The 26,934-nt window shown below is 42.8% G+C and overlaps 1 protein-coding gene across 1 annotated transcript in view; it reads left to right on the top strand.

Moving 5' to 3' along the window:
- SLC9A8 (solute carrier family 9 member A8) overlaps positions 1-26,934 on the top strand; it is a 409,071-nt gene that overhangs the window by 314,231 nt on the left and 67,906 nt on the right. Inside the window, exon 11 of the mRNA XM_078651847.1 lies at positions 22,782-22,898. Within this exon, the coding sequence (XP_078507973.1) occupies positions 22,782-22,898 (117 nt within the window). The remainder of the gene's footprint in view (positions 1-22,781; positions 22,899-26,934) is intronic.

The raw sequence follows: 26,934 nt of genomic DNA, 5'->3' as shown, positions 1-26,934 counted from the left end.
AATAGACGGTAATGGCTCCTCTAAACACCAACTAGAGGCCATACGTCGAAAGGGCACGACATTTCACCTATCGATAAAACCTCTGCAGAAAGTACTCCCCGATCGGTCATTGGGCCCTCTCCTACAGGTACTAAGAGCTCGCTTACAGCCCATGCTCACCTACGGCAGTGAGTCCATGAGAGGCAAGGATGCAACAATACTAGACAACACCATCATCCGGGCATACAGGGCAATATTTCATCTTCCCACCCACTCATCTCCCACACAAATCCGCCTTGAATTCGGCCTGCAGAAACAAGCGGTGGAGAGAAGAGGCGCATATATAAAAAGCTGGTGGAAAATTAGAGACGCCGATCAGGGCTCTCTAAACGCCCATCTTTGGACTGCACTGATCGGCAGAGACAACTCACCTGCAAGGACCTATTTAGAGGAATCATTGAAGACCTTAGGACTAATAGCTCTATGGGAGTCGGCAACCGACCTGGGCACCTTCAAAAAAGTGGTGTCGAAAGTCACCAAGATGGTCTCATTAATTGAGGACAAAGCCACCTTAGCCAAGAGAGCGCACGGATGGGTCGTGCTGAAAGCCTACAGTGCACTAAAACCACAAGAGTATCTAACAACGGGCCTTAGACAGCAGACAAAAAACAAGTTCATTAACATGCACCTGGGCAAAATCCCTATAGCTCCGCACCTTGCACCATGGACAAGGGAAAATCCTGCAAATCCCTGTCGTCTCTGCCTTTCAGGGAAGGAGGACCTCATACACATAATCTGCATCTGCACTAACCTCCGGGATATAAGGCGCTCTCTACTCCGGGCCTCATGGAACCAGAAGGGCATAAGGAGTTGCAGGCAGGCCGTGATGCTTTGTTTTAACCCAGAATAAACTCAGCTGAATTGTAGAACAACAAAATACTTCCACATAGTGGCCACAAGACTAAATGAAAAAAACAGAGGGATCACTCAGAGTAGTGGCCAAACAACATAAAATAAGTACATCTGCTTATCCTCTCCTTGAAAACAGGAAGCATTATGGCCACGCAAACCTAGCCGAACCCTAATCTGAGACTTTTATGCTTTATAGACTGGAGCCCCGCTCCCTTTTGTTTTAAAAGAAGTACTGACTTTTAATATTTGTACGTTAATATTGTGAGTTTTTATTAACTGAACAATAAACTAAACTTTCAAACTTTCAATGCACATCAGATTATCCTGACTGAAACTTATGAAACGAAACTCTGGACCCTTCGACATCCCACTCCTTGTGGAAGACTGAAGAATCTCCCTTGTGGTCAAGCAATGACCACCCTGTGCAAACAGGCACCATCCAGCACCTCGATGTTTTTTTTTTTGCAGTTCCCGCCGGAATTCAAGCGACAGAGATCGACAAGACCCAGCGTGCCTGCCTTCTAACAGCCCGATCCACAGTCCCTGCAGAGCTGAGACCCGTGGAGGCGACCTGAAGCGTGGGAGCGGCCATCTTGGAGAAACTACGAAGCGCTGACCTTGCAGCATTCGAGGCCTCCTCGAAGCTGTGCATTGGAGTCTGAGAAGCTCCAGCCCCGAGCAGCTTGTGCACCGAAGCTCACCCATCCACACTCGACGAGTGCTGCGTGGGGCCCTTTTGCATTTTCCTGCTCGATGCGTTGGTCCGGTCGCTTGCCTGTTGGCTAGTGGCCCCAGTACCGACGAAACCTTGAATTTACACAGCTAGTCTGGTTGCTCCAGACTGGCACTCGCTCCCCTGAAAAGGAGCACCCGCTCAGACCTTGCTGCTCCGAGTGTTAAGCCATCTTCGAATCTTGCGTGGGTTGCCTTTGCCAAGGCTTGTTGACTCCGATCTTGAAGCCGACACCGCCAACAGCAAGAGCCTTCGTGGGACAGCTTGTGATTCACTCCAGGACATCCTCGGTGCCCCAGAGACCACGTGGCAGCGGAGAGAAGCTACACAACATCGACCTGATTGCGCCCGACATTGCCTGGTTCCTTCCTGGTTCCTACCTGGTCACTGGCTAGTGACCCAGACTCTGTCCCCTCTGCTTTCAGGTACTCTACAACTTCGATCCACCCTTGGATCGCACCGGACACTTCTCTTCTGGACGCCTGCAGCATCTTCATCTCCAGGCACCCTAGATCTTCGTGACGAAACCCGACACACCTTTGCACCTGTGCACCCGCTTCCTGTGGGTGAGGTAACTCTTGAACGCCGGTGCTCCTGTAGTGTTTTACACCTCTAGTGTCTAAGTCTAAAGTTTTGTCCTTCTAGTCCAGTCGGAAGACTCTTAAAACTGTAACTCGATAACTTTTATGCACCATTGACTTTGCATTGGTGCATGCCTGTGCTTTCTGCACTGCACCCGAATCCCGCGGGCTACTCCCGCCCTAACTGCTGTTAGTGCATCGTAGTCCAAGCGATTCCCAAGGCCCTAGGCCTTACCCTAGATCGATTAGTGATTGTTATACCACTTTATTGATATATGGTTTGAGTGGCCACCGGCCTCATCCAAAACGTGCAACTTGTCTATGTTATACTGTGCTTTTATTTAAGCGCTTGTGCTTCATTGCTCATAAAGAGTAGTGGGGATTATTCTAAGAATAAATACATATATTTTGATAATATATAACTTGTGTGGTGTCCTTTCATTTGGTATTACAGGACTGTATATGGTAAAACAGCTTGCTTCACTCGCCCTCTGAAGTTAAGCCTTTAAGGCTGCTTAGTCCATGCTACCCCCAGGATAGCTTGTCTATAAGTTTGACTTACAACCACCACCATAAGGGATTGTTTGGACTGATATAAGGTGCCCCCAGAACTGGAGACATCATACATCAGGCCAACTTCTCACAACCACCACAGCACCACTCAGCGCCACCACAGAACCACCACAGCACCACTCAGCACCACCACAGCACCACTCAGCAACACCACAGCATCACTCAGCACCACCACAGCATCACTCAGCACCACCACAGCATCAATCAGCACCACCCCAGCATCACTCAGCACCAGTCACCATCACCACATCATCACTCAGCATCACCCCAGCATCACTCAGCACCACCACAGCACCACTCAGCATCACCACATCATCACTCAGCGCTACCCCAAAATCACTCAGCACCACCACATTATCACTCAGCACCACCACATTATCACTCAGCGCCACCCCAGCATCACTCAGTGCCACCCCAGCATCACTCAGCACCACCACAGCATCACTCAACGCAACCACAGCATCACTCAGCGCAACCACAGCATCACTCAGCGCAACCACAGCGTCACTCAGCGCAACCACAGCGTCACTCAGCGCAACCACAGCATCACTCAGCGCAACCACAGCATCACTCAGCGCAACCACAGCATAACTCAGCGCAACAACAGCATCACTCAGCACCACCACAGCATCACTGGTTCAAATATGTTCTTTCAATGTTTCAAGCTGTTTTCAAGCTTTATTACAAATCACAAAAAGATGTTAATATTTCACTTCTGTTCTTGAATTTTCATCACAGTAAAAAACACTGAACATAATCTTCACAAAAGTTATTTACAAAAGTTTAAGCTATTGCCATTACAAATTAAATAAATTATTTAAGTATGAATTATTTAAAAAAAATCAAAAACCATTGTTATTTATGTTATGTTATGTTATGTTATAGCAACTTGTATAGCGCTCAGCTGCCCCAGCAAAGGGACGTCCCGGCGCTTCCAGCAACGGAAAAAGAACAGATTGCTATGGCGGGAAGCTCAACATAGAACAGCCAGAATAAGCTATTTTAGAGGAAAAGGGTGTGTTTTAACAGCCTTCCTGAAGTCCAGCAGACATTCCAGATCCCGTATGTGGACCGGTAACGAGTTCCACAATTTAGATGCCATGTAGCGGAAGGAGCATCCTCCCGCTCGACAGCGTTTCACCCGGGGAACCGTGACCAGGTGCTGTCCGAGAGAACGCAGTGCACGGGGAGGAACATACGGGGTCAACAAGTTGCAGAGCAGATTGGGTGTGGCAAATTTCAGAATCTTAAAAGAAAGACACAACGTCTTAAACTGAATCCGTTCTGCCATAGGGAGCCAATGAAGTCTCCGGATGGTATCGGCGATGGAACAGAACCGAGGAAGTCCTACTAAGGCTCTGGCCGCCGCATTTTGGATACGCTGCATCCTACATCTAAGTCACGAAAATACAAACATGTTGCATTACAAATGCTATAGGTGTCACATTTGCGAAAGATATAACTATTGGCATTGTAAATGACAAAGCTATTAATTTAGCTATTTTAAAAAACAACACATAAATAAAAACAATGTCATTTATAAGACCAATAGCTCAAACGTTCCTAATGCGAGACCTATTGCATTTCCAATGCTTGTTTTTGTTTTATCACTCACGTTTCCTAAGGGAGAAGTGTCGTCCAGGATGTCCAGTGAGACCCGAGCGGGACCGCCCAGTCAGTGCCAAACAGTCCTGGAGGCCGCTGCATCGCGGGTGACTGACTCCTTCCCTCAGCTGCGGCAACACTTAAATTTGGGAGGGTGTAGCAGCTGAGAGCACACTGTGGCCCGGCTCGGGCCGATGCGAGATGCAGCAGGAAGCTGCGAGAACCACTGCTTGCGGGCGGGGCAGCGCGCCAAATTCATCAACCAGCTGTCTACCTCCCTCTACAAATTGATTTCCGACTCCCCGCTCAGAAATCAGGATGTGACGACGGTCCCCCGCGGCACCCGCCGGCACGTAACCTGACTGGGCCCCGTGACGTCAGGCTGACAGCCAGAGTCGCACCACGGGGAAATTGCGATTTTGAAACATTGTAGCACATGGAGTGTGAGCCTGACTGCTGAGTAGCCTTAGCTCGCTGCGAACGGAGCCCCAAGCCTGGGAGAGCTGCGTGAGCATGACGCGCTGCTGGCGCGCTGATTCCTGCCCCATTTATTAGTTTGCAGTAACATCTGAGACACTATGAATATGCGTGACAAAGCATTTCAGTGCGGTAATGCGGATTACCTCACTGAAATGCGTTAGTATCACAACTGATGCGTGATACTTGACAGGACTGGGACCGTCCACGTGCATGACGAAGTTATGCCGTCTCGTGGAACATTTATTCTGTGAATTGCTGTTCTTATTGTTCTTTGTCAAATCTCCAAGGACTTTTTGATTTTAAACCCTTGAAGTGTTATCAGGGCAAAAGATGCCGGTACCCACCCGGCCAAGTGTCCTCCCGTCTTGTTTAGCAGATTGGATGTCCATGTCAGTCACTGAGAATGTTTTCATCTCTGCTGCAAGACACTGTTTGAAACAAGCAACTCCTGCGTGGAGATGGGAAGTGCTCACCAATTACTACTCTGTATGCTACTTTGATTACATTTTCTCCCCAGTGACTTCTGAGTGTCTTCCAAAATCGTCATCCTTTGACAAGGAATAATTGAGATCTTTTTATCGTTGAGTAACGAGAATCAGGTGTGACGTGCTTGTGTCATTTTTTTTCCCTTTCTGAATGTCTTCTGATTAAGAACAAGGCGCAACTGTTGCTTTAGGTTGAGGTGTAGATTTACCGCTGTCGCTGATTCACCCCGGGTGTTTACTTCGCAGTCGTCGTGTTTGCCCTGCCAGATGTTAAACCCTTTTATGTATTGCCGTATTTCAGTCTCAGCGGGTTTGTTAAGCAACACCGGGATTATTTCCCAATTGTTAAAGTTATTTCCTTATAATTTAAGAATAGTAATGAACTGTAGCGTAGTTTCTATGTGAGTATCATGCTTCACCTCGGGTAAATGGTAATTCTTTCTTGACACTTACTGAGTATATCTGTGACCTTCCATTGTTGCCTGCCTGTCTCGACGTGACTTGTTGTTCTGACTTTTATTTCTTTTGTGTTCTATCTTAAGCAGCATTTGAAAAGGCCCTAGGCAATGGCATAACGAAACTTGTTTTTACCGCCCTTTGCTATTTGTCTTCTAGTGGAAACAGGTGCGTACAACGTATTGATCAGTGTATAGTCATTGTGTCTGCATAGATCAGTGGCATAATGTGAGAAATTGGGTTGTCGGTTGAGGAGGGTGTGAACCCTTCTCAAGCAACAGCCACAATCCCCATCAGGGTGAACCACTAAAAACACTAAATTAACCTATGCTTAACCCTATGGTAGTTTGGCACAGAAGCTGTCAGGCTTAACTTGGAGGCAATGCATAAAGTAATTAAGCAGACACAAACAGTAATAAAGTGATAATGCAATCCCAGGTGAAAACCCCACATCAATTAAGAAAAATGAAGTATATTTTAATAAATACAATAAGACCATAACATCAACAATCCAATCAGTATTACCAGAGATATGCAATTTTAATGTTTAAGGTAAGACTCATGCTCAAAAGAACAAAGCCCCAACTGTGGTTATCTGGTCGCTTTGGACAGGATCAAAGTTACAAGTTCAGGCCAACCACGATGGAGCATGGGCTGCATAAAAGGAAGAGGTTAGGCACGCAGAGAATTGTGTCTTAGATCCTTGATGTGGGCTATTTTGCACTGTGCAGCGGCTGTTCCAAGGAGCGATGCGAGGTTCCTTTGAGTTGCTTCATGCTGTGTCGGTTCCGATGAGGAGCTGCGAAGGCTATAATGCAAGGTTTGCATCAAGTTGCATTGCGCTGCGTTGATTCCGATGATGACCCCCATTATCTCCACTTTCAAGAGTCCTGGACTGTAGAGGCACCACTTTAGGAGTTAGAACTCACAGCATGAAGAGTCCAGGTGCAGGGTTCAAGATGGTTGGAGCCTTTTCTGTCCCTGAGTCTCTGATCAGGGGCCAGCCAACTAGCCCCTAGAGTCATTCTGGTGGTCCTGGGCTCAAGGTACCGTTCCAGTCCATCTCACTTAGGCAGCAGGACAGCAGAGCAGTCCTTCTCCTGAGTATTTAACAGGTACAGTAGTTATCTTAGGAGTAGATCTGAGTGTACAGTATTTGTATTTAGTATTTGTAAAGTGCACTGTGACCAAAATGGTATCCTGGCACTAATTAGACCTCCATATGAATGAAGCGGCTGAGGTAAGTCTGAAGGGGCCGAGCCCTACTGTTAGTGAGGTAAGAGCCAGGTTTTCAAAGACTTTCTGATCTTCAGCAGGTCAGTTTGAGATCTTAATAGGGCTGGCAGTTTATTCCATATCTGAGCTGCTTTTGCAGTAAAGGTGCGTCCTCCTTGTTGGAATCTTTTGAATTTATATTCTTGGACATAGTTACATGTAGCTGATCGGAGGGGTCTGCCAGGAGAGTATTTTCTTAGTCTGACTTGTAGAGGATTTGGTCCTTTATTCCTAGTGGCCAGGTAGAAGAGGGAGAAGCTTCTGGAGTTTCCACCCTATAGAGGTTTCTGGAATTTCCTGCCTTTCTGCCCTGATCCCAATCTGTCTGGGGGTACAATAGGTTAGTGTGAAGTCATTTGTATGTGAGCTGAGCCAGTGCCTTTGAAGTGCAAGTAGGGTATGTGACAGCTCCACCCCCTATCCAGTCAGAGAAGGCCCATCCTGCCAACATTCAGACCCTCTATTGTGATGCTGTCTAGAAGAGAAGGAATACACAAAGGCCAACTACCAACTATAGCTAGTTATGTGACCTAGGAACAGGCTGCAGGCACCAAATGGTTAGAACTTTACCATTAATGGGGATTTAAAATTACAATTCTTCATCTCTCTACTCCGGCACTCCTCTGAGTCTGCTTTAAGCAGACATTCTTCTTTCTCTGTGCTGAGACCCACATTGACGACTTGAGATTGGCGCTGGCCCCTATCCTGTCCTGTCCATTAGCCATGAACCATCAGCACTCGAAAAGGTTGGTGAAAGCTGAGCCTGGTAGCTGAAAACATAAAATGCTGTCTGTTCTGGGCCGGGTACAAATATCAAGATGGCTATCCTCCCCAAGATCCTCTACATCTTTCAGACCCTGACTCTCTTGATCCCTAATGATTACATAGCAAAGCTTCAGTCAGTTAGTTACAGATGTTTTTGGGAAGGGAAAGCCGGGCATCTGTCTAGGCAACAGTGCACTCTCAAACCGCGGAGGGGTGGGGGGGAATGGGCGTCCCAAACCTATCGCACTACTACGCTGTAGCACACCTTTGTTTTCTCATCCACTGCATCAGGCGAGAAACTGAAAAAGTGTGGTGTATGGATGATTATGATATGGCTGTACCCCTATGGGATAGTCCATGAAAATGCAGGCCTTGGAGAACGGGTAACCTTTAAAGATCATCCATCACAAGGGCTACCCTGGAGGACTGAGACAGAGTGATGATAGAAAAAAAGGGCTCACGTCCTTTCTATCGCCCATTACCCCTCTCTGTTGGATTGAATACTTTTCTCCAGGCCTGGTTGCATGTAGGTTGTAAAACAATGCGTGATGTTTTTGAGGAAGACTCCATCAAATCTTTTGGACAGCTTAAGGTGAACAATGGCCTCTTAGAGGAGGAGCAGTTTTGTTATCTTCAATGAAAACATTGGCTACTTTCCCTGGGCATCCGGCAGGTTGCTACCAAGCTCTCACCCCATTTGAGAACTACCTACTCCATTGCTCTGGCGACACCTACGCCACGTCCTAGATTTATGCTCCGCTAAACACCAAGGGCATACTAACAAATTCCTCTTCCTCCGTTCCTGGGAAAGAGACATGCATATAACACTAGACGAAGATCAATGGAACATAATACTTCTCCACATGCATAGCGTCACCCATCACATAGAGGGTAGGGAAATGCCAGCAAAGATTTTATGCCATTGGCACTACACACCTGTTCGTTAGCTAAAATCAAAGCAGGACGAGACTTGTACTGCTGTCGAGGTGGCGGGAGCAGGGTACATTGCTAGACTTGTTGTTGTCCTGCCCAAAATTATTCCCATTTTGTGACTTAGTTCTCACTTTTATCATGCAGATCACAGCGTAGGACTTAGCTAGATATCCAAGGTTACTATTTTGGAACATCGTGCTGATGAGATAAATCCCATATAGGTGAGGAAAGGGAGTTTGATCATGCACTTCTTGCTGCCAAGCAATCAACCTCCTACAGATTTACTTTGGATTGAAAGGCTATAGTTGCTACTGGGCATGGAAAAACTTTTAAGTGGACCCAACGGCAATGGCAAGGAGTTCGCAAAACAATGGCACCTAATGTTGAACTCCTTTGCCTCGGACTACAAGGAATTGACATGCCCTAAGAGGATCATGGTCCTGAAAATCTTACAAGACTCCAAGCCTGATGCCTATAATTCCTCAATTCGCATTAATACAAATGACGCTTCTTACTACTTACACACATCTTTCAGTCCTTTTGTACTTGTAGCAATGCCAATAGACTCTTGCTTATTCCTTTTCTAGAGTTTTGGAGAGTGGTTGGGTCTAGGGGTGGGTTTGTTGTTGGCAGGTTTTTTGTTTTGTTATCTTGTTTTTAGTGACATAAAATGCCAGTAATAATATATTTGACCTTAAATTACAATTCCTCAGACACCAAACTTGACCTTCCTACTGGCTCCCAATCAAATCCTAGCACTTATTAAATGTAATAAGATAACCTAATGTTATCCTAAGGGAGAGGTGGACCTCACAGTACTGAAAAACGAATATGCAAGTTTTACGCTATCAAGAAATGTCAAACGTAAAAATACATGTCCAACTTCTTAATTACAATGTACCCTGCCCTATCTTTTGGGTGACTTATATGTAATAAAAAGGGAGTTGTAGACTTGGCTAGGGTGTTATATTGCCAAGTCAAATTAGCAGTTAAAAACGTCTGGCAAGTGGCAATGGCAGGCCTGAGACATGTTTTAAAGGACTACTTAAGTGGATGGCACAATAAGTGCTGCAGGTCTGCACCAAACATTTAATTGATAGTCCCTGGACCACTTTACAAGGGACTTATAAGTAAATTAAATATGCAATCAGGTGTAAGCCATTTTTATGTATGCAATGTATTGCCTTTGTCAATGTTTTCAGCTTCCTGCACACTAGCGTTGCTCAAAATAAAAAGAAAATGGTGCTATGATGCAGCCAGCGCTGGCCGCATCTTAGCACTTTATTACACTGCTGGCGGGAGGCAGAGAGGTGTGCAATACAAGGGTATGCATGCCTTGCGCCAGCAATTAAAAAGCGATATGGCATGCCAGCGCTGGCTGGGTCAAGGTTTTTTTTTTTTATCTTTGAGCATACTTCACAGCAAGTGTGCTGTTGTGCAATATAGCTAAAAAAAACCTTGACAAAGATAATGAACTGCGTAGGTGAGACCCATTAGCTTTGCCAGTGTATTTTTAGTTAACTACTTAGAGTAATACCGTTAATACCATTGTTGGCACATCCAGCATGGACGACTTCGGCAGTAGTTCATGCAGGGCTTGTAAAACCAAATCTTCTTTAGAACTTCTTCACGAACACATTCTGTTGAGAAATAAAAACATTAACCCCAGCTTCATAATTGCAGTTATCTTTTTGTTGCGAATACTGGGAAAATATATTTTAAATGAGAAGTGAATATAAAAATATCTAAAACACAAAGCATCCAACTCATTTCAAATGTATGAACGTCAGATTACTAACATAAGGCTTCAGAGGATGCTGTAAATGATTGAGCTATTTTAAACGTTAACTTTTAAAAATGTGCATCCTTGAAGATGTACTGTTTTTAGTTGTGTACTTCCTGCAGGATAAACGTTGAGTCACAGATCACCCCGGACTAACCCTTTCCGCAAATAGCAGATGTTCATTGGTATCGCCTACCATTGCATGAAGGTGTACCTGCTCTCCATTTTACTTGGTGCTTACTTACAAAGTAGGTTAATAAGCAGGTAATCACCAGTGACCAGCAATCACTGATACCTTCTGAGAACATAATCCTTTGAGAGTACGAAGAAATTCACATAGTCGTGTTCCAATAAAACAAAGCGCTTTTTTATCATACTAATTAGTTTATATACAGTCACTGTCGGCCCACTTTAACTTAAACTTCATTCTTCTGCTAAAGTCTCACTGTTGGCACACCTTACAAGTAGGCTAGATGAAAGCTCCCGCTGGCTGATGTAGGTATAAGAAGTGTCTCTAGAGTCTCCTAGCTGCTCCTGAAACAACTGTCAGGACATCAGGCTTAAGAGGGGTGCTTTGAGGCTTCAAAGAAGAGATTGGCGCAAGTATCACCCTTCTTGTTTTTGGTTTGTCCTCTGACTATTTCCTCCCTTGGCCCACCTACAACCAGAATTGTTCTTTCTCACTTTTACTGGGCACACAGGCTCTTCAAGAAGAAAAACGAGGATCCTAGTTCTTCAAGTTGGTGGCTCTGGAAATGCCCTATGCATCCTTGAGATGTGAGGCCACTTCTTTTGAGCACTGCTTTGTACTCTGACAGAACACACGGGGCGCCTAACTTACCCCTTCATCCCCGTAGATCAGCTAGCGACATTCCAGGTCTACCTGGCAAGAAGAGTATTGTAAAGTAAATCTCAGAATCTTGGTTCACAATTTACTAATGCAGTAGCCTCGGGTAAGTATAAAACCCAAGTGTTAGTTGTAGCTTCTGACAGATTTAAATGCAACCGAATGTACTTCATTTGCGTCTCATATGGTGTGCCTTTAGATTCTCACCCTTTGCCTATGCTGAGTGACAGTTTTATAAAGGGATTGTACATGTTCTCACATTTTTTGTCTGTTTACATTTTTAATTAACATTGTAAGCCATGTATGGTTACTAGTGCAGAATAGCATGTAAGTAATCCATTGATATTCACACAAGCTGGTGTAGCACCAACAACAATCTGTTTTGGAAATTAAAAGTATGATCCTTTCAACAGTCCAATTGCTCCCTCAATTACAGATCTGTACAGGTCAATAATCAGTTTTAAAAAAAATATATTCTTATTACGCGGGGTTCTTGTCTATTTTCGCTGTTCATTAAAACTCATGATCTACTATGAGATAAACATACAAAAAAGGGGCTGAACGTATTCTACTGTCTTTGTGACTGAGCCCCTCAATGTGTGCCTAATGCACGGCCCGCTTTCCTCATTGATGTGCTCGTAAGGCTGTTCTGGTCGGTAAATGAGAACTAGTCAACAGATACGTATTATTGTAGGAAAAGTCGACCACAGGCACCGCTGTTTAACATTCTTTAAGCCATCAAGTTGGATGATGACTGAGGCACTTGGATTCCTGCAGCAACACTAAGGGATCATCCAAAAGCATATACCTGACAAGTGGACTCACCCACCCTCTCGATGTCCCCAACCGATGTGCTCCCTATTATCATGGAACCCAGCAGGTCTTAAAAAACTGTTACAAGACTGAAAGGTCATCTGCTTTTCAAAACGGGACATATTATGATCACAAGAAACGTGGAGGACCCAATCTTTCGACATTAGAGGCTATCAGGAAAATGTTTTGCCTTTAATTAAAGTCCCTAAACAAGGTCCACCTGGAAGTAGCTACTCAAGCTTTAAAACCAGTATATTTTTCTTAGGCAGGTGTAATCAACGTTTCAAGCTATTATATGGGATAAATGCCCCCATCAAAGAAAAAAATATTATTTTACTGATTGTTTATTTACATTTGGCTAATACTGGTTAAAAATGTTCTTTAAACGTTTTGCTAAGAGATTGAAAATAATATATTCTCATCCAAGTTTCAAGGTGGTCATCACTAGTGACTTTAACCAGAACTTGCTTGAGAATAACCATGCATCCCTCTCCAGTATCACTCCATTTAAAGCTATATGGGGGGATGGGTGTTAAGGAAGACCGTATAAAAATAATATTTAAGTCACATAACCACTTCAGTTTAATTTGTTTGAATAGTTCTACTTTTCAGCTTTTCAGTTGCAAATTTTTTTTTCCTCCTGTGCTTTCACATATTGTTCTCCAGGAAGATGGGCTGTATTGGACTAGCTACACACTTGTCTTGCCTCAATTAATTTCAGTCTGTAAACCTTTAAAAATAATTAAAAGGAGAGAAATTTACAATTATAATTTCCCAATAGTTGACTTTTGCATTGAAGGAGTCAATAACTTTGTTCCCATTGGTGTTCTGGAGTACGTGCTTCAGGTAAAAGGTTAACATGGAGTAGCATTTATCCAAGAAATATTTAAAAGAGACGCAAGCCTCTGCGAATATTTTAGACATACAAGACATCTTAGACAATTCTCAGGATTCTTTATTTCCCCTGATACTCTGGCCTTTAGTGACCCACTGTTTAAGTGTGAAGTTCGCAAAAAACAAGAAGATACATTTTAAGTCCTGACTCATCGCCTTATCAAATCCAAAGATCCTCTAAAACACCCTAAAGCAACAGAAACAGTATTTAAGAGCATTGAAGAGATTGTGTTATCAAAGCACCACAAGATAGAGATTTTAACTGAGCTGTCACATTAAAAAAAATCTTAAAAATATGCTGTGGGATGCAAAGAGAACGCAGTTTGATAGGCCGTGGGCGCGCCAGGCCTCAGGATCAAAGCAGGGTTTGGCACTTTATCAATCACTTAGAGGTTAAAGATGATCCTGCCATGAACATTGGAGTGGCATTCTAGAATAGCAGAACTTTATCACTTGTTTTTATTACTCAAATTAAGTTGGTAACATAAACACTCTCATATTAGCTATTTTCAGTAATACTACCGATTACAATGAAGGGCTAAGTAAATCAGTACCAAGTGTACAAAGCTGACACTAGAAAAGTGCAAGCTAAAGGGAGTTCCTGGTCCTGATGGCATCCTGGAAGCCCTTTTCAAATCTTATATTAATTACCAGAACGATGGGTAACACCAGCATACAGTGATTTAAATTGCATCCATAAATACATTTACTTAAAAGCATTGTGCCCTAGACAGTTGTAATTTTACTTTCCTTCCCTTTGGGATGACTACAGCTCAGGGTGTTTACAAAGTGCCTTGCTGTGGCACCGCTCATCTCAAACTGAGCAGCATACATGTGCTCCTTTACTTGGAGGGCTGGCTGATCAAGAGCTCATACAGACAACAGTGCTTCCCACACACTCAAGCCACCATTAATCTATTACACAATCTGGAGTTCACCATTGACACTATCATGTCCCATCTTTAATCCCTTTAGATCCCGCCATTCTTGGGAGCGGTTCACAACACGATCATCAGGGAAGCTTATGCAGCTAGGCAAGGGTCTAAGAAATCCAGCAGTTGCTGCCTCTTTTGTAGTCAGATCACCATGCAATGGTCACAACTGCCATGCTTTTCCTTGGCATGATGACTCCTGTATCACCATTGTTCCCCATGCTAGGTTACACATGCACCCACTACAAGAATGCTGGCAGCATGACGGTCACAAGCAGAGTCTCAGTGTGAAGATCTAGTGTTGGTGTTAGTCAACAACTGTCACTCTTTGCAGTGGTGGAACAGCAACAATTGGTGGCAGGGCCTGTGCTTTCTAGACCCAGTTCCGCAGGTGACCATCACAACAGATGCATCCCTCACCTGCTGGGGGGTTAATCTGCAAGACATGACTGTTCAGGGCATGTGGCATCCTCATCAACACGGCTTCCACATGAACTGCTTAGAGTTGCTGGCCATTTAGCTAGCACTCAAGAACTTTCTCTGCCAGGTCCAACTCAAAGTAGTCCTCATCAGGACAGACAACATGACGGCCACGTTTTACATCCAGAACCAAGGGGGTACACATTCTCTGCAGCTGTCTCGGCTAGCACGGAGCAATTGGCATTGGGCACTCCACCAAAACATACACCTACTAGCTGAGTACCTTCTGTGAGTGGGCAACAACTTTGCGGGCCTGCCCAGCAGGATGCGGCAATAAGTTCAGGAGTGTGAACTACACCCCCAAGTCCTACTGCAGTTCTTCCGTTGTTGGGGGTTCCCTGACCTAGACGTTTCCACAACTGTTGAAAACACCAAATAGCAAAGCTTCGCCTCCAGGTACCCACAATCACAGTCCAGGGGCAAATCACTATAGATGAACTAGGCAGGAATATTGGTCTATGCTTTTCTGCCTCTCCCACTCCTTCTGTACCTGGTTCGGAAGCTTTGGCAAACCTCCCTCACTATAACCTGTGTGACTCCCAGCTAGACCAGACAACCCTGGTTCACCATCTTTTTTGACCTACATGTAGTTCATCATGTGAAACTGCACAACTGGCCAGACCTTTTAACGCAGAACCTAGGTTCGATCAGACATCCTAACCCCAGGCTGCTCAATCTTGCAATTTTGCTCCAGAAGTCCTAGAGTTTGGTTGTCTCAAACTGCTTCCAGAATGATTGTCCATCCTAAAAGAGGCCCATAGGCCCACCAAGAAGGCCTGTTAGGAGGGCAGTTAGAAAAGGTTTGCCCACTAATACCTTCCCAAACACATTGAACCACTGACACCAACAGCACAAGACATAGTCTGTTACTTGCTTCATCTTCAAACGGCAGACCTTGTCTACGCTTCTATTAGCCTCCTCTTAAGAAACAGGGAACACTCTTCTGTATTCAGAGTGCCCGTCATCAAAGCTTCATGGACAGGCTCAAACAAGTTATTCCACACAAGGTCCTACTGGACCCTGTGTGGAACCTGAACATAGTCCTCACTCAGCTCATCTGCCCTCCTTTTGAGCCCCTCCACACCTGCCTCTCCAGTTTCTCTTATGGAATGTTGCCTTCCTCTTTGCCATTACATCTTTAAGGCGTGCAACAATCTTTAAGCTCTTAACTTAGAAGAACCCTTTTCCAAGTACACAACGACCAAGTCATCCTTCAGACTAACCCAAAGCTCCTGCCCAAAGTGGTATCTCCATTCACCTTTAACAGACATTGAGCTTCAAGTGTTCTTCCACAGCCAGACTCTGTAGCCTGCAGGGCATCCATACACCAGATGTCAATAGGGCCCTCATGTATTACACTGTCAGAGCAAAGCCATTTCACCAAAGTAAACAACTGTTTGTCGCCTTCACTAATCCACACAAATGCTGTGCATGCTCTAAGTTGTATAATAGTAAGATGGCTTGTCAAGTGCTGTCAAACGTGCTAAGCTAAAGTCAAACAGCAATTGCCTGCTTCACCCAGCCCCCATTCTACCTGCAAAAAGGAAACTTCTTTGGCCTTCCATGGCAACATCCCCATAACTGATGTACGTAAAGCAGCAACGTGGTCCACGCCACCCAAATTCACCAAGCACTACTGTGTGGATGTCTTGGCACACCAAAAAGCAAAGGTTGGCCAGGCTCTCTTGTGGACCCTTTTGCAGTTCTTCTGCAACATTCTCCTGTTAGCCACTGCTTATGGGAGAACTGATTTACAGTCTGTAAAGGTGTATCTACAGCACCCATATCACCAATGGAATCTGTTACGTACCTTGTAAGCATCTGTTTGTGGCTTGTAGGGCTGTAGATTCACATGCACCCACCCTTCTCCTCAGTACCCATCATCATCCAACCATAACTCCTTGTCTGCAACCCATAGGAACAGGTTATCCACGAACACACCACCACCTTCTGTCTGACCGGCAACTGGTTACACAATCACAGCACAAGGAAACCCCCAACAAATTCCAAATCCGATCATGCTGGACACTCACCACCAACTTCATTGGTTCACCTATTCTTGAGAGACTGACCACCTTGCACACCCTTTTCCACTGAACCCAGGTTTCTCACTCCTCACCCAATGACCCACACTCTTGACCGAGCAGACTCCTCACAACTTCACCCATGTCTCTCGCACACTACCTCTTCAACCGAACATGCTACTAATTCACATTTTCTTTTATCTCTTCATCCGTGACAAATGTCATGCTCCTCTCTTCCTGGTGGATCAACCACCTACGTACAAGTAAGTACATCATGGGTTTCCAGCCCCTCAACATTTCAAACTGTGACTTAACAGTCATTGCATCGGGAGTCAACCTGTACAACGAGAAGTCACATATAAAGTTTACCTCCAGCAGAATAATGACTTCACTTCAAGTTCATAGGACTCCTTTGGATCTATGACATTTCTAAACCACAAATATCGACCTACAGAAATATTGAGCATCTAAATATTGATGTTAAAAATATTGTCTCCCTATACTTATAAATTTAAGTACAATAATATAAAAAATATCGTTTTACACTTATATCGAATAAATGTATACAGAAAAGTAATTTTTTAATATATAATTAGAAATAGTAAATATTAAATATTTTAACTTGTAAGATTATTATATAAATTGCATATTCATAATCATATTTCAAACTTTATATAAATCTATACTTATATAAACAAACACACAAACATATATGTGCATGTTTATGTTCTCATATATAGTGTAACACTATTATTAAAAATATTACATTTATATTTTCTTTTTTTAATTGGCTAATATTTACATAATTATCAACTAAATAATTAATAATAAATTATCAATTCATTGTTAACTAATTGTTGCGTAATAATATCCCACCCTATACGCCTACAAACCCAACAACCCACACCTAAAATATAACTTAAAAATATAATTACACTAGTGCATTTAACATTTTGTAGATGTTATAGTATGCAAGAGATGTGTGCCTGTGGCTCATCAGGCTTCAAATAAAATATGTATTTATTCTATCTATTGATGTGATCTCAGAAATGGTATGCCTTGTCTCTATACTACCTTACAAGGTAAATGGATGCATTGATTGGCTGTGTTTCTGGAATGTGCTAATTTGCATCCGCATTCAAATCAAATTTTGTTTATAGAGTATGCAAAAATCACCCAATTTTTTTGTACTGTAAACGGTTTATAGACCAAAGCATAAAACAGAAATTAACGACAAAAAAATAGACATATTTATAACTACACAATTTACATAATTTTCAATTAAATAATTAACAATAAATCAATTAATTATTAATCAATTATGTAATTACCTTCCCAAACCCAACAACCTGCACATACAATATAAGAAAAGAATGTACACTATTTACATACTTATCCATTAAATAATTATCATTGATTAAAATTATGAATTCATCATACCTAACTTCCCACCCTGTACCCCTGCAAACTTCACAACCTGCTATGACACTATAAGTTACTATTAACATTTACATTAAAATGTTAAATAACATAAAATTACAAACTACATTTTAAAAACATTAACAACCATCATACAAACTATATATAATATGTGAAGTTATATAAAGATAATTAAAAAGCAAAAAGTTTCGCAACTATCTTAATAAACACGGTATTGACAGCACAAATACTTTTGAAAACAATACAGGCCATAATGTTCAAGAATTTAACAGTAAAGTGGAGGAAGCTGACCTTCGTGTTGTGCCTCATGTTGAGTGGACTCTTCAAAATGGTTCCAACCGAGTCATTTTACTGTCAAATGACACAGATGTTATTATTGTGCTACTTAGATTTGTTGCAATGTTCATAAGTCAAGGATTGTCAAAGTTATGGATAGATTATGGAACAGGGAGAAAAGACACTTAATCCCACTTCATATTCTGTACAAGAAATTTGACCCAGAGATGCCCAGTGTTCTTAGCAAGGCACATATTCTTACGGGTGATGACATATGAGCAAAATCGGAACAAAGATTTGAGCTTTAACTTCTGAACCTGTTAATTTTCTAAAATGATTTGCTGAGACAGAAGAAGAATGTGACTTTAAAGATGTAGAAAAATACATTGTGCGTGACTGGAAAATGAGTTCTGACTCTCACATATTTGACGATCTTGGGTACAGGGAGATCAACCCAGCTAAGGGAACTCCCATTGACGTCATAATCTGTGCGCGGACATATAAAATGAGCGTTATACTTGATCAGAAGATGTGTAAATGTTTGGATCATGCATATGTATCGAAGTTTGTGAATTTGTTTGGGAATATATTGATGGGGTGCTAAAACCTATAACCTTTCTAAAGCCTTTACCCACAGAACTTACACGTACATGTACTTTTAAAACCTGTGCTACAAAAAGATGTTCCTGTCGATATGCTCTTCTCCAATGATCAACATTCTGCAAATGTACAACAAGTGATTGCCGATACAAATAAATAAAGGGAACTATGATAATGTGTCTAAAACAGGAGTGATGATTTTTTTTCCATATTCAGATCATAAACATTGGTTGGTGTATACATAAAAATATCAAAAAACATTATTATTTGTTTTATTTCTAGATATGTCTCGTCTTCCTCTATTATAGCTGCCATTTTAGAAAATGGTGGAAGCGTTGCTCTGAGGTGTTACTTTCTGTCTCTATAAGACTACTTGACCTCCAAAACCTATGTTTTGACACCAAAATGAAGTATATAAATCTCATTGTTCCTGAAATATTACATCATCACAGTAACATATCCACCATTTTTTTTAAATGCCGTCCAGAAAAAATTGGCCCAGATTAGCAATGTCTACCCAAACTAAATTACTTATCCAATGATACAAAAATTTCTGGACAACAATTTTTTTTTAAAGACGCATATCAAGGGGCCAGGACTATATAATCTAGGAGAACCAAATCAGACATTTCCCGATATAAAAAGGCATATGGACCCATAACGTCAATTGCCACTTTCTTCCATGGCCGTTCAGCCCCTTTCAACAAACACAACAGGCCATGACACACCCAAGCTGTTTTTATAACTATTGCCATGCACTTGACATCGACTCACCCATCTCTCAATATTGGCATCCATCACCAGTCTCCCAAAAATATGAATTGATCTTCTTCCTCGTACCTGATATGCCACTATGTCATTTGCATTTCAAATCAACAAATGTCTTCCTTAACTTGGTAGAAAGCACTGCATTGTCACAACGGCTCCTGCCATATGGTCTTCTGGGACTTTTTACAGTAAGGCAAATGCAATACGGAGGGTACTGAAAATTAATATTTTGAACTTGATGGGAGAAATTCTGCTATAACTGGCTAGTACATATGTTCAACCTAGCACCTTACACACCATCTCATCAATACATTCCTTGACCTGGGAAGACTCCACCTGGTGGAGTAGTCCCTGCTGGAAGAAGACTCCTGTTGGAAGGAGACGATTTACTTTAAGGACTCTTGACTTCTGCTATTACACAGGAACTGGAACTGCTCTCCGGGGCTCAAGTGCTTGGCCATCTGTTTGTCTGCATCAGGGGAACAAAATAAAGACAGGCTCTAGATTCTAAAAGGAGCCTACTAACCACAGAGTGCTGGACCTTTTAGGAGACCTGGCTGTAGAGAGACGTATGTATAAGCATGACCTGAGGAGCCACGGGATAGAGAACCGACCAGAAGTAATTCTCCCAACAGTTGGAGAAAAGTGAGACTAAGGGGCCGATTAAGACTTTGGCAGTTTTAGCGCCAGCTCGCCCTAGTGGTGGTTCAGAAAACGCCACCAAGGTGACTAAATCCCGCCCGTCGTATTATGACTTTATCGCGTGGCTGATGGTTTGTGGGCGGAGGAGTCATGGCGTCAGTATGCTTCGGCTCTGGTAATGAGCCTGAAGCCTTTGCCGGCCATGCGACCCTGCCTCAAGCCAGTCGGGTGCACTGCTTCCTTGTTTTACGCTGTGCAAGAGAAACAGTGCGTGCACCCAATCCGAATGCATTGGAGGTCAAAATATGAGCACCACTTACATTTGCCCTGGAGGCAGTTTTTCCCCTCATAACCTGTCTTTCCGCTGACTCTGGCATGCCGGTGTCCCCACCAGGAAAAGGTGGGTGAAAAAGCAGGTCATAATTTGGAGGACTGGGAAAATGCCTGCACCGCCTCCATGGGCCACCTCTGCCTCTCCCGCCACCACTGCAGGAGCTCGGATATCGGCGGTTTGGAGTCATTGTTCCTGCTTACTTCATAATCTGGTGGTCCGACCGCCAAGGATGGGGGTGGTCGGAGTGCCGAAAAGCGACGGCGGTTCCCATACTGCTGAAGTTGTAATCAGGCCCTTAGTCATTTTTTCCACCAGTGGAGGGCTGTGACAAAGAGCTGAGGGTTGCCCAGGAAGGTTGTACCCTATACAGTAGAAAACAAAAATGGTACTGAACTTCTTCCTCCAGTCAAACCAGGTTCAGCAGAACCATGCAGGTAAGGTACGAGTGCCTCATTGGGGCCATGCCTGGCTACAGCTTCTAGCCTTGCCTAACTCGATTATTTTGACTTCCAAAATAGTGGCTTAAGTTGACGGTAACACCTTGAAACGTGGCATTGCGGACAGTATGTCTAACCCTTGAACCACCCTTGGGGGCCACGGAATTTAACTTTGTTTTACTTGAAGCTTTTGGTGCCAAAGGCAACAGCTGTACCAGGCGCTCAATAATGACTTATCCATTTTTGTTGGAACCTAACCTGCTACAGCTTGTGACCTTGCTCCACTAGAAGATTTTGGCTGACATTTCAGAGAATATTTGCTTTTGGCTTAAAACTCTAAAAGTTCACATGGCTGGTTCACCTTTTTCAATTTTAATTATATGTGTCTTTTTGTTCATTAAAGTTTTCTGTGTTTTCCTAAATCGATTTGGGGATATGGTTTTGTTTTCTTGACTTTGCAATTATTATTACTAACCTAACACAGATTTCTCTAGGGTTGTTTGCTGCTTGTGCCACAACTACCTGGAGTTGAGCAGAGATTCTGTCAGAACTGTGCAAACCAATTCTAACATTTTAGTAGCCATTAATGTTAAATTTGTGGCCCTGGCATGATGGTGTTCATCCTTGATACATTGTGGATATACTTCACCTAATTCTTAATCCTCCTGGCATAGCGTTACCCAACTGTGACATTTTGTGGTTGTTCTTGACATAATAATGGCTGTCCTTGTCCTGGACCAGAGAGTTATTCCCTGGTTACAGATACTCACCACAGGCATTAATGCGCAAAGTCAACTGTACCCAGCACTTGAATGTCCTGCTGGAAAATCACCATGGAGACTCATTTTGGTTGTGATAGCACGTCACCTTTGTGTTCCACCACTGCCTTTTCCTGCTTTGAATTCTGCTGAAAGTTGAGACAGACTGGGCCCTTGTCCTAAAAGCCTCCGATTGGGCCAGGAGAGTAAGGTCATAAGCAGCATGGAATGCTTTCCTGAGAGCGCCCGTCAGTTGGGGGGAGGAGCACCTGGGCATGTTCACTCTGTGAGCGTTGCCTCAATAGTAGTAAAGTAGTCCATCAGGTATTGCAATGCATAGGAGGCAGAATGATACACCAAATAACAGTAACATAAAGTGAGAGAGTGATATCACTATGGGTTGAACCCAAAGCCTCCTGTATGTATATTTTTAAGAATCAGTAACAATATATATAGAAATTTAAAGTATGTCAGACTAGAGAGAGATCTAAAAAAAAAATATTTTCTGGTGCTAGCAGGAAAACCAAATAAATGACCAGAAGAAAATATGTTCTGAAAACGAAGAAATGTTTCTGTAAAGTACTTTTCGCAACACGACATTCTTAAAGGAGTATTTATTGTGAAGTAGAAACACCATCGGTACAGGTCCTGGTACACGTCCTCTCTCTCCTTCTGCCCAGCTCCTCTGTCTGTTCTGCACAATCCAGAACCTTGGACACAGCAGTTGGAACTGAAGGAGATTTACAAAAGTAAACATAGCAAACACCCGCACTTAAAATATAATTAAATGTACTTAAAGAGACAATGCCTATTTACAGTATCTTGTACAATGGAAATAAAATGAACAATACAACACATCAGTTTCCGATTTTTTCAGATACCTGTAACTACTGTTTGACTGTCAATTTGTTATTCTTTGGATTGTAACTCTCTTTGAGCTGATGCGAATTTTGTTAAATGTTCTCTGTCTCAACAGGTATCATGGCCATTCTGTTTTCCGGCATTGTGATGTCTCACTACACACATCACAACCTCTCTCCTGTGACCCAGATCCTCATGCAGCAAACACTGCGATCAGTGGCATTCATGTGCGGTATGTATCATGGCCAAGCTTGAACGAAGGAGCGCAATGGTCGTAGAAGCCTCATGCTCACAATCTATTTAATTTAAAGTGCCTTGGACAAATATAGCAGCCCTTCGAAGTTCAGTTACTGGGCTGATTGTCTCTTTAGCCTCTTTGCCAAATGTGATGCCACTGTCACTGGGCATTTTTAAAGATGTGAGTCTATAGCTGCTGAGAGGGCTTGGATGTGTACCATATATGGGGTGTCAACGCAATGGAAAATATTGTTAGTCCACTAATCGCACAAGCTATCCATGTGATGCCAATGTCATCTGAGAATGCTTCACAACTCAAGGTGTTCATTTACTGGATTTCTTACGCCTTTGTTTTATTGTGCCAATCTGTTAACAGAGTTTGTACTTTTATAATGCCCCCTCTGTGAAGTACTCCAGAAGGCGTTGCATATGAAGGCATTTATTTGTGTAGAGAGACTGGAAACACAACATGATTTGTTCACAAGGGTTTTGTTTGATCATACGAAGCTTTGCTAGGAGCGTGACTGCTATTTAAGGACAAGACACCGAGATCATGGTCGTTCTGACAGAAGACAACTGTACAGAGAAAATCTGTCAAAGCTATTTGCATTTCATATTCCGTAAATTGGATGTTTTCTTTCCCGATGTAATGTTTACAAGCCAAAGACAATAAGAGTAACGCTGCCCCACAGCTTTTGCCAATTACTTGGCTTCTTGGCACTGCTTAATGTTAACCTCTGCAGTTCATGAATGACTTTCTTTAAGAAGCAGGGTTGTAATTTGAATGCTAGTCATGCCTCTCTGTTTCGGGTAGTTGCTGCGGCTGTTCTAGGAGTGCATCTTGTGAATGTGACCAACATGGCCGCATGTAAGGTGGAAAGTATTGTTGATAAGAAAGTAGGTGTTTGGTCCTATGACTTCTGTATGTGATTTTACTCATCATGTTTGTAACTGGAAGGACAGAGCAAATCCTTTTTCAATTCATGGTAAATAAACTGGATTCCAAGTGGATTCCACATATTTTGAGGTTGTTGCGATAACAGTTATGCTAGCTTTATGTCTGGAAGGGCAACAGAAAGGAGCAACATGCCCAAGTGGACATCTTTCAAGCATGTTTACGTTGATAAGGTGAGAAGGCTGGACTGCCACTTCCTGTGCTTGCAAGCATCATCAGTGCTACTTATGTTTTACTCACAGTACTGAATTACCCTGATTCACGAACAAGAACTAACGTAGCAATGAAAGAGGTGGAAGCTTTTTTGGAAGCCATCTACTTTTATCTTATCTTTGCTCGAAGCTGCTTCTATCTGCCTTTAAAGGCAATGGCTCAACATAGTAAAGTGAATTCTCAACATATTGTAGCCTACGTTGTGGAAAATCAGTTTCAGGGCAGCAACGCATTTCACTGAAATAGGAAATATGTATTATGAAGATGTGTCCCACTCTATCCCGCCCTCACATTTTACAGAATTATTTTTCAATGGTCCTGTAGCAGGGGTGGTGTATCACTGTCTAAATGATCTTCTCTTGCGGTAGCCTCATTGGAGAGTGGAAACACCTATTTCTATATTGTATATTATGTATTTGTTTGCAAGTCTACTATAGATGTAATGTGTGTTTCTTGATCATGGCACAGATTTAACTAGTCACAGGAACTGCTTGTGAATTCTCAGGTAGACACTCCAGTCTCCAGTCAGTCACCAAGTTTTTCTCACACTTCTAGCCTTTTCAGACGAACCTCGGGTTTTAGCACTTACCTAAAGAAGACAGCACCGTTGTTTTGAGCTTTATTGGCTCCTGTTGTACAAAGCTCTGGTGTCTTCTTGGAATGTGTCCCCAATGTAGGAGACAGGAATAAGGTACAGGCATGTAAAGTTTATCGGCTTTTAGCCCGTGCATTGCCATTACCTATGTAAATGGTCTTAGTTCAAATTCCTGAACACTGAATAGTAGAATTCGTCTGTTGTCGCAAGAACAGTACTGTTGAACGACGTGTGCTTTGTTGAAAACATATTTTATATATATGGATTTAATTAGTTTGGTGTATGGCAAGTCAGTGACATTTCTAAGTTAAAGTCTAATGGGGGTGTTAGGGTCCGGAAGAAACCTCACCTGGAACGGAGTGGGATGATAGGGAATTGTTCTGTTTATAGTCCTGCTTCCAGAAAGAAGGTCAAATATTGTACACATAGTTCTGGACAAAAGAAGTAGGTAATCGTAAAACCCATGACAGTGGTACAAAATGTTATTAAATATAAGAAAAAATAGCTTTAATTAAAGTGGGTTATGGTTGGTGTATTGCATTGCATGTCAAGGGTCTTCTAGGGTTTTGGCAAAGGATGATTAGCTGTAAGATATGAGGATAAAGGGCAAAAACATTGATGTGGACAGAGTCTCAATATATATAAAAAACATTGTATGGAGTTTCATTAAATGTAGAGACCTTATCAGACTTGGAAAAATAGAGCTTGGTATAAGGCAATGCGGTTGAAAAGCCCTGGAAGTTTAAAAACCATGCAGTGTGGCTGGCTGGGACAGGATATCACCTCCTTTGTTTAGAAAACATGCCGGCATATGGCAACCTCGAATTTCAAGAATGGTGTTTCAGAATTGGTAAAAGAATGTTTAAAAAGTAATCAGTACCGTTTGTAGATGCAGGCGCACAGTTGTTTCCAAAGTTGTCATTGCACTCTTTGTCTGAAACGGTGAAGGCAAGTAAAATTACTAAACCAACCCAAACAGGGTTTAGGAAATAGTGCTGTGTTATTCTGTAAGCCAGTTCCTTTGCTAATAATGTGCTCTTATAATAAATGTGCTTCTTGCTGGAGCTGAAAAAATGTAAATGTGTGCATTTGCTATGTGTGACTGTTCAGCTTTCATAGAAAGGTTAAGCCAAGAGATTTTTTCTACTTTGAGACTTGGCAAGAGCAGTCCCAAAAAGTGATCCTGTATGTCGCTGGATGTGTTTCTCATAGTTATAGCAGCACTGGCCAGTATGTGAGCGAGGGCTAAACTTCAGCATCGATGCCTTAGGACTAACCCTGGGTGAAGTACTGCACTACGCTTGCATAGTTTGCAAAGTTTGAGCTACTTTGCACTACACGAATTGCACGTAGCACAGTGCAAACACGCGTAGTGTAGTCCAGCGGTCATTTTTTGCTTGCTTGCGGTCCTCAACGGCAAGTTGGTGACCACGAGCAAGCCAAAAGACATCCCGGTGAGACTTTTTACTCGTTCGCGATCAGCAACATCAAGTTGGCGATCGCGAGCGTGGAAAATAAACCTCCCGGTGAGATTCTCAACGCGGGGAGGTCAGGTTTCTCATTGCGAGTGGTCTCGTATGCTTGCGACCGTTAGTGATGAGAAACTACTAGTGTGCGTTGAGAAAGCTGCCGCTCGAGTAGAAATCTACTCGAGTGGCAGAAAACGACTGCTTGCACTGTGCAAGATGCGGTTTGCACTGATTGCACAGAGCGACAAGCATCTGGCACTGTTCAATCAGTGCGAACAGCATTTTGCACAGTGCACTATGCACTTCGCGTACCTACGCGTAGCGCTAGTACGTGAACTATGCCCAGGGTTACTTAGGACTTCAGCAGGTACTCTAACGCAAAATTCTGTTGTGGCATCTTGCCTGTTATCAGGCCTAGATTGCTTCTGCCTCCCACTTCTCTTTACCTGGTTTTTGGTATAGAATCTTTCTACATGTACAGAGACATTTTGAGTTTCCACTGATGTTATAGTGTTTTGCTTTTACACATGGTAAAGGGGGACTGGTCTTTTCACTCTAGCAATATACCTGTACACAGGTATGGTACTTCCCTTCTTCTTTTTTAATCTATTTTAGCAAATTGACATGTGAATGGTAAATATTCTTTTATGAGGGATAGCCTTTCTGAACACAAACCATCATAAAAACTCGGTTAAAGCACTGTAAAATGTGCCTCGCCATCAGACATCAGTACTGAAGACTTGTCCTCTTTACCGTGTCTGGGTTTAGTTGAACAACCAGGTTTTCTGCACTTTTTTAT

Source organism: Lissotriton helveticus, chromosome 7 (genome assembly GCF_964261635.1).
Source record: "Lissotriton helveticus chromosome 7, aLisHel1.1, whole genome shotgun sequence".
NCBI classification, from domain to species: Eukaryota; Metazoa; Chordata; class Amphibia; order Caudata; family Salamandridae; genus Lissotriton; species Lissotriton helveticus.
Note: the sequence above shows the minus strand (reverse complement) of the source record. Positions and strands in the feature narration are given on the sequence as shown.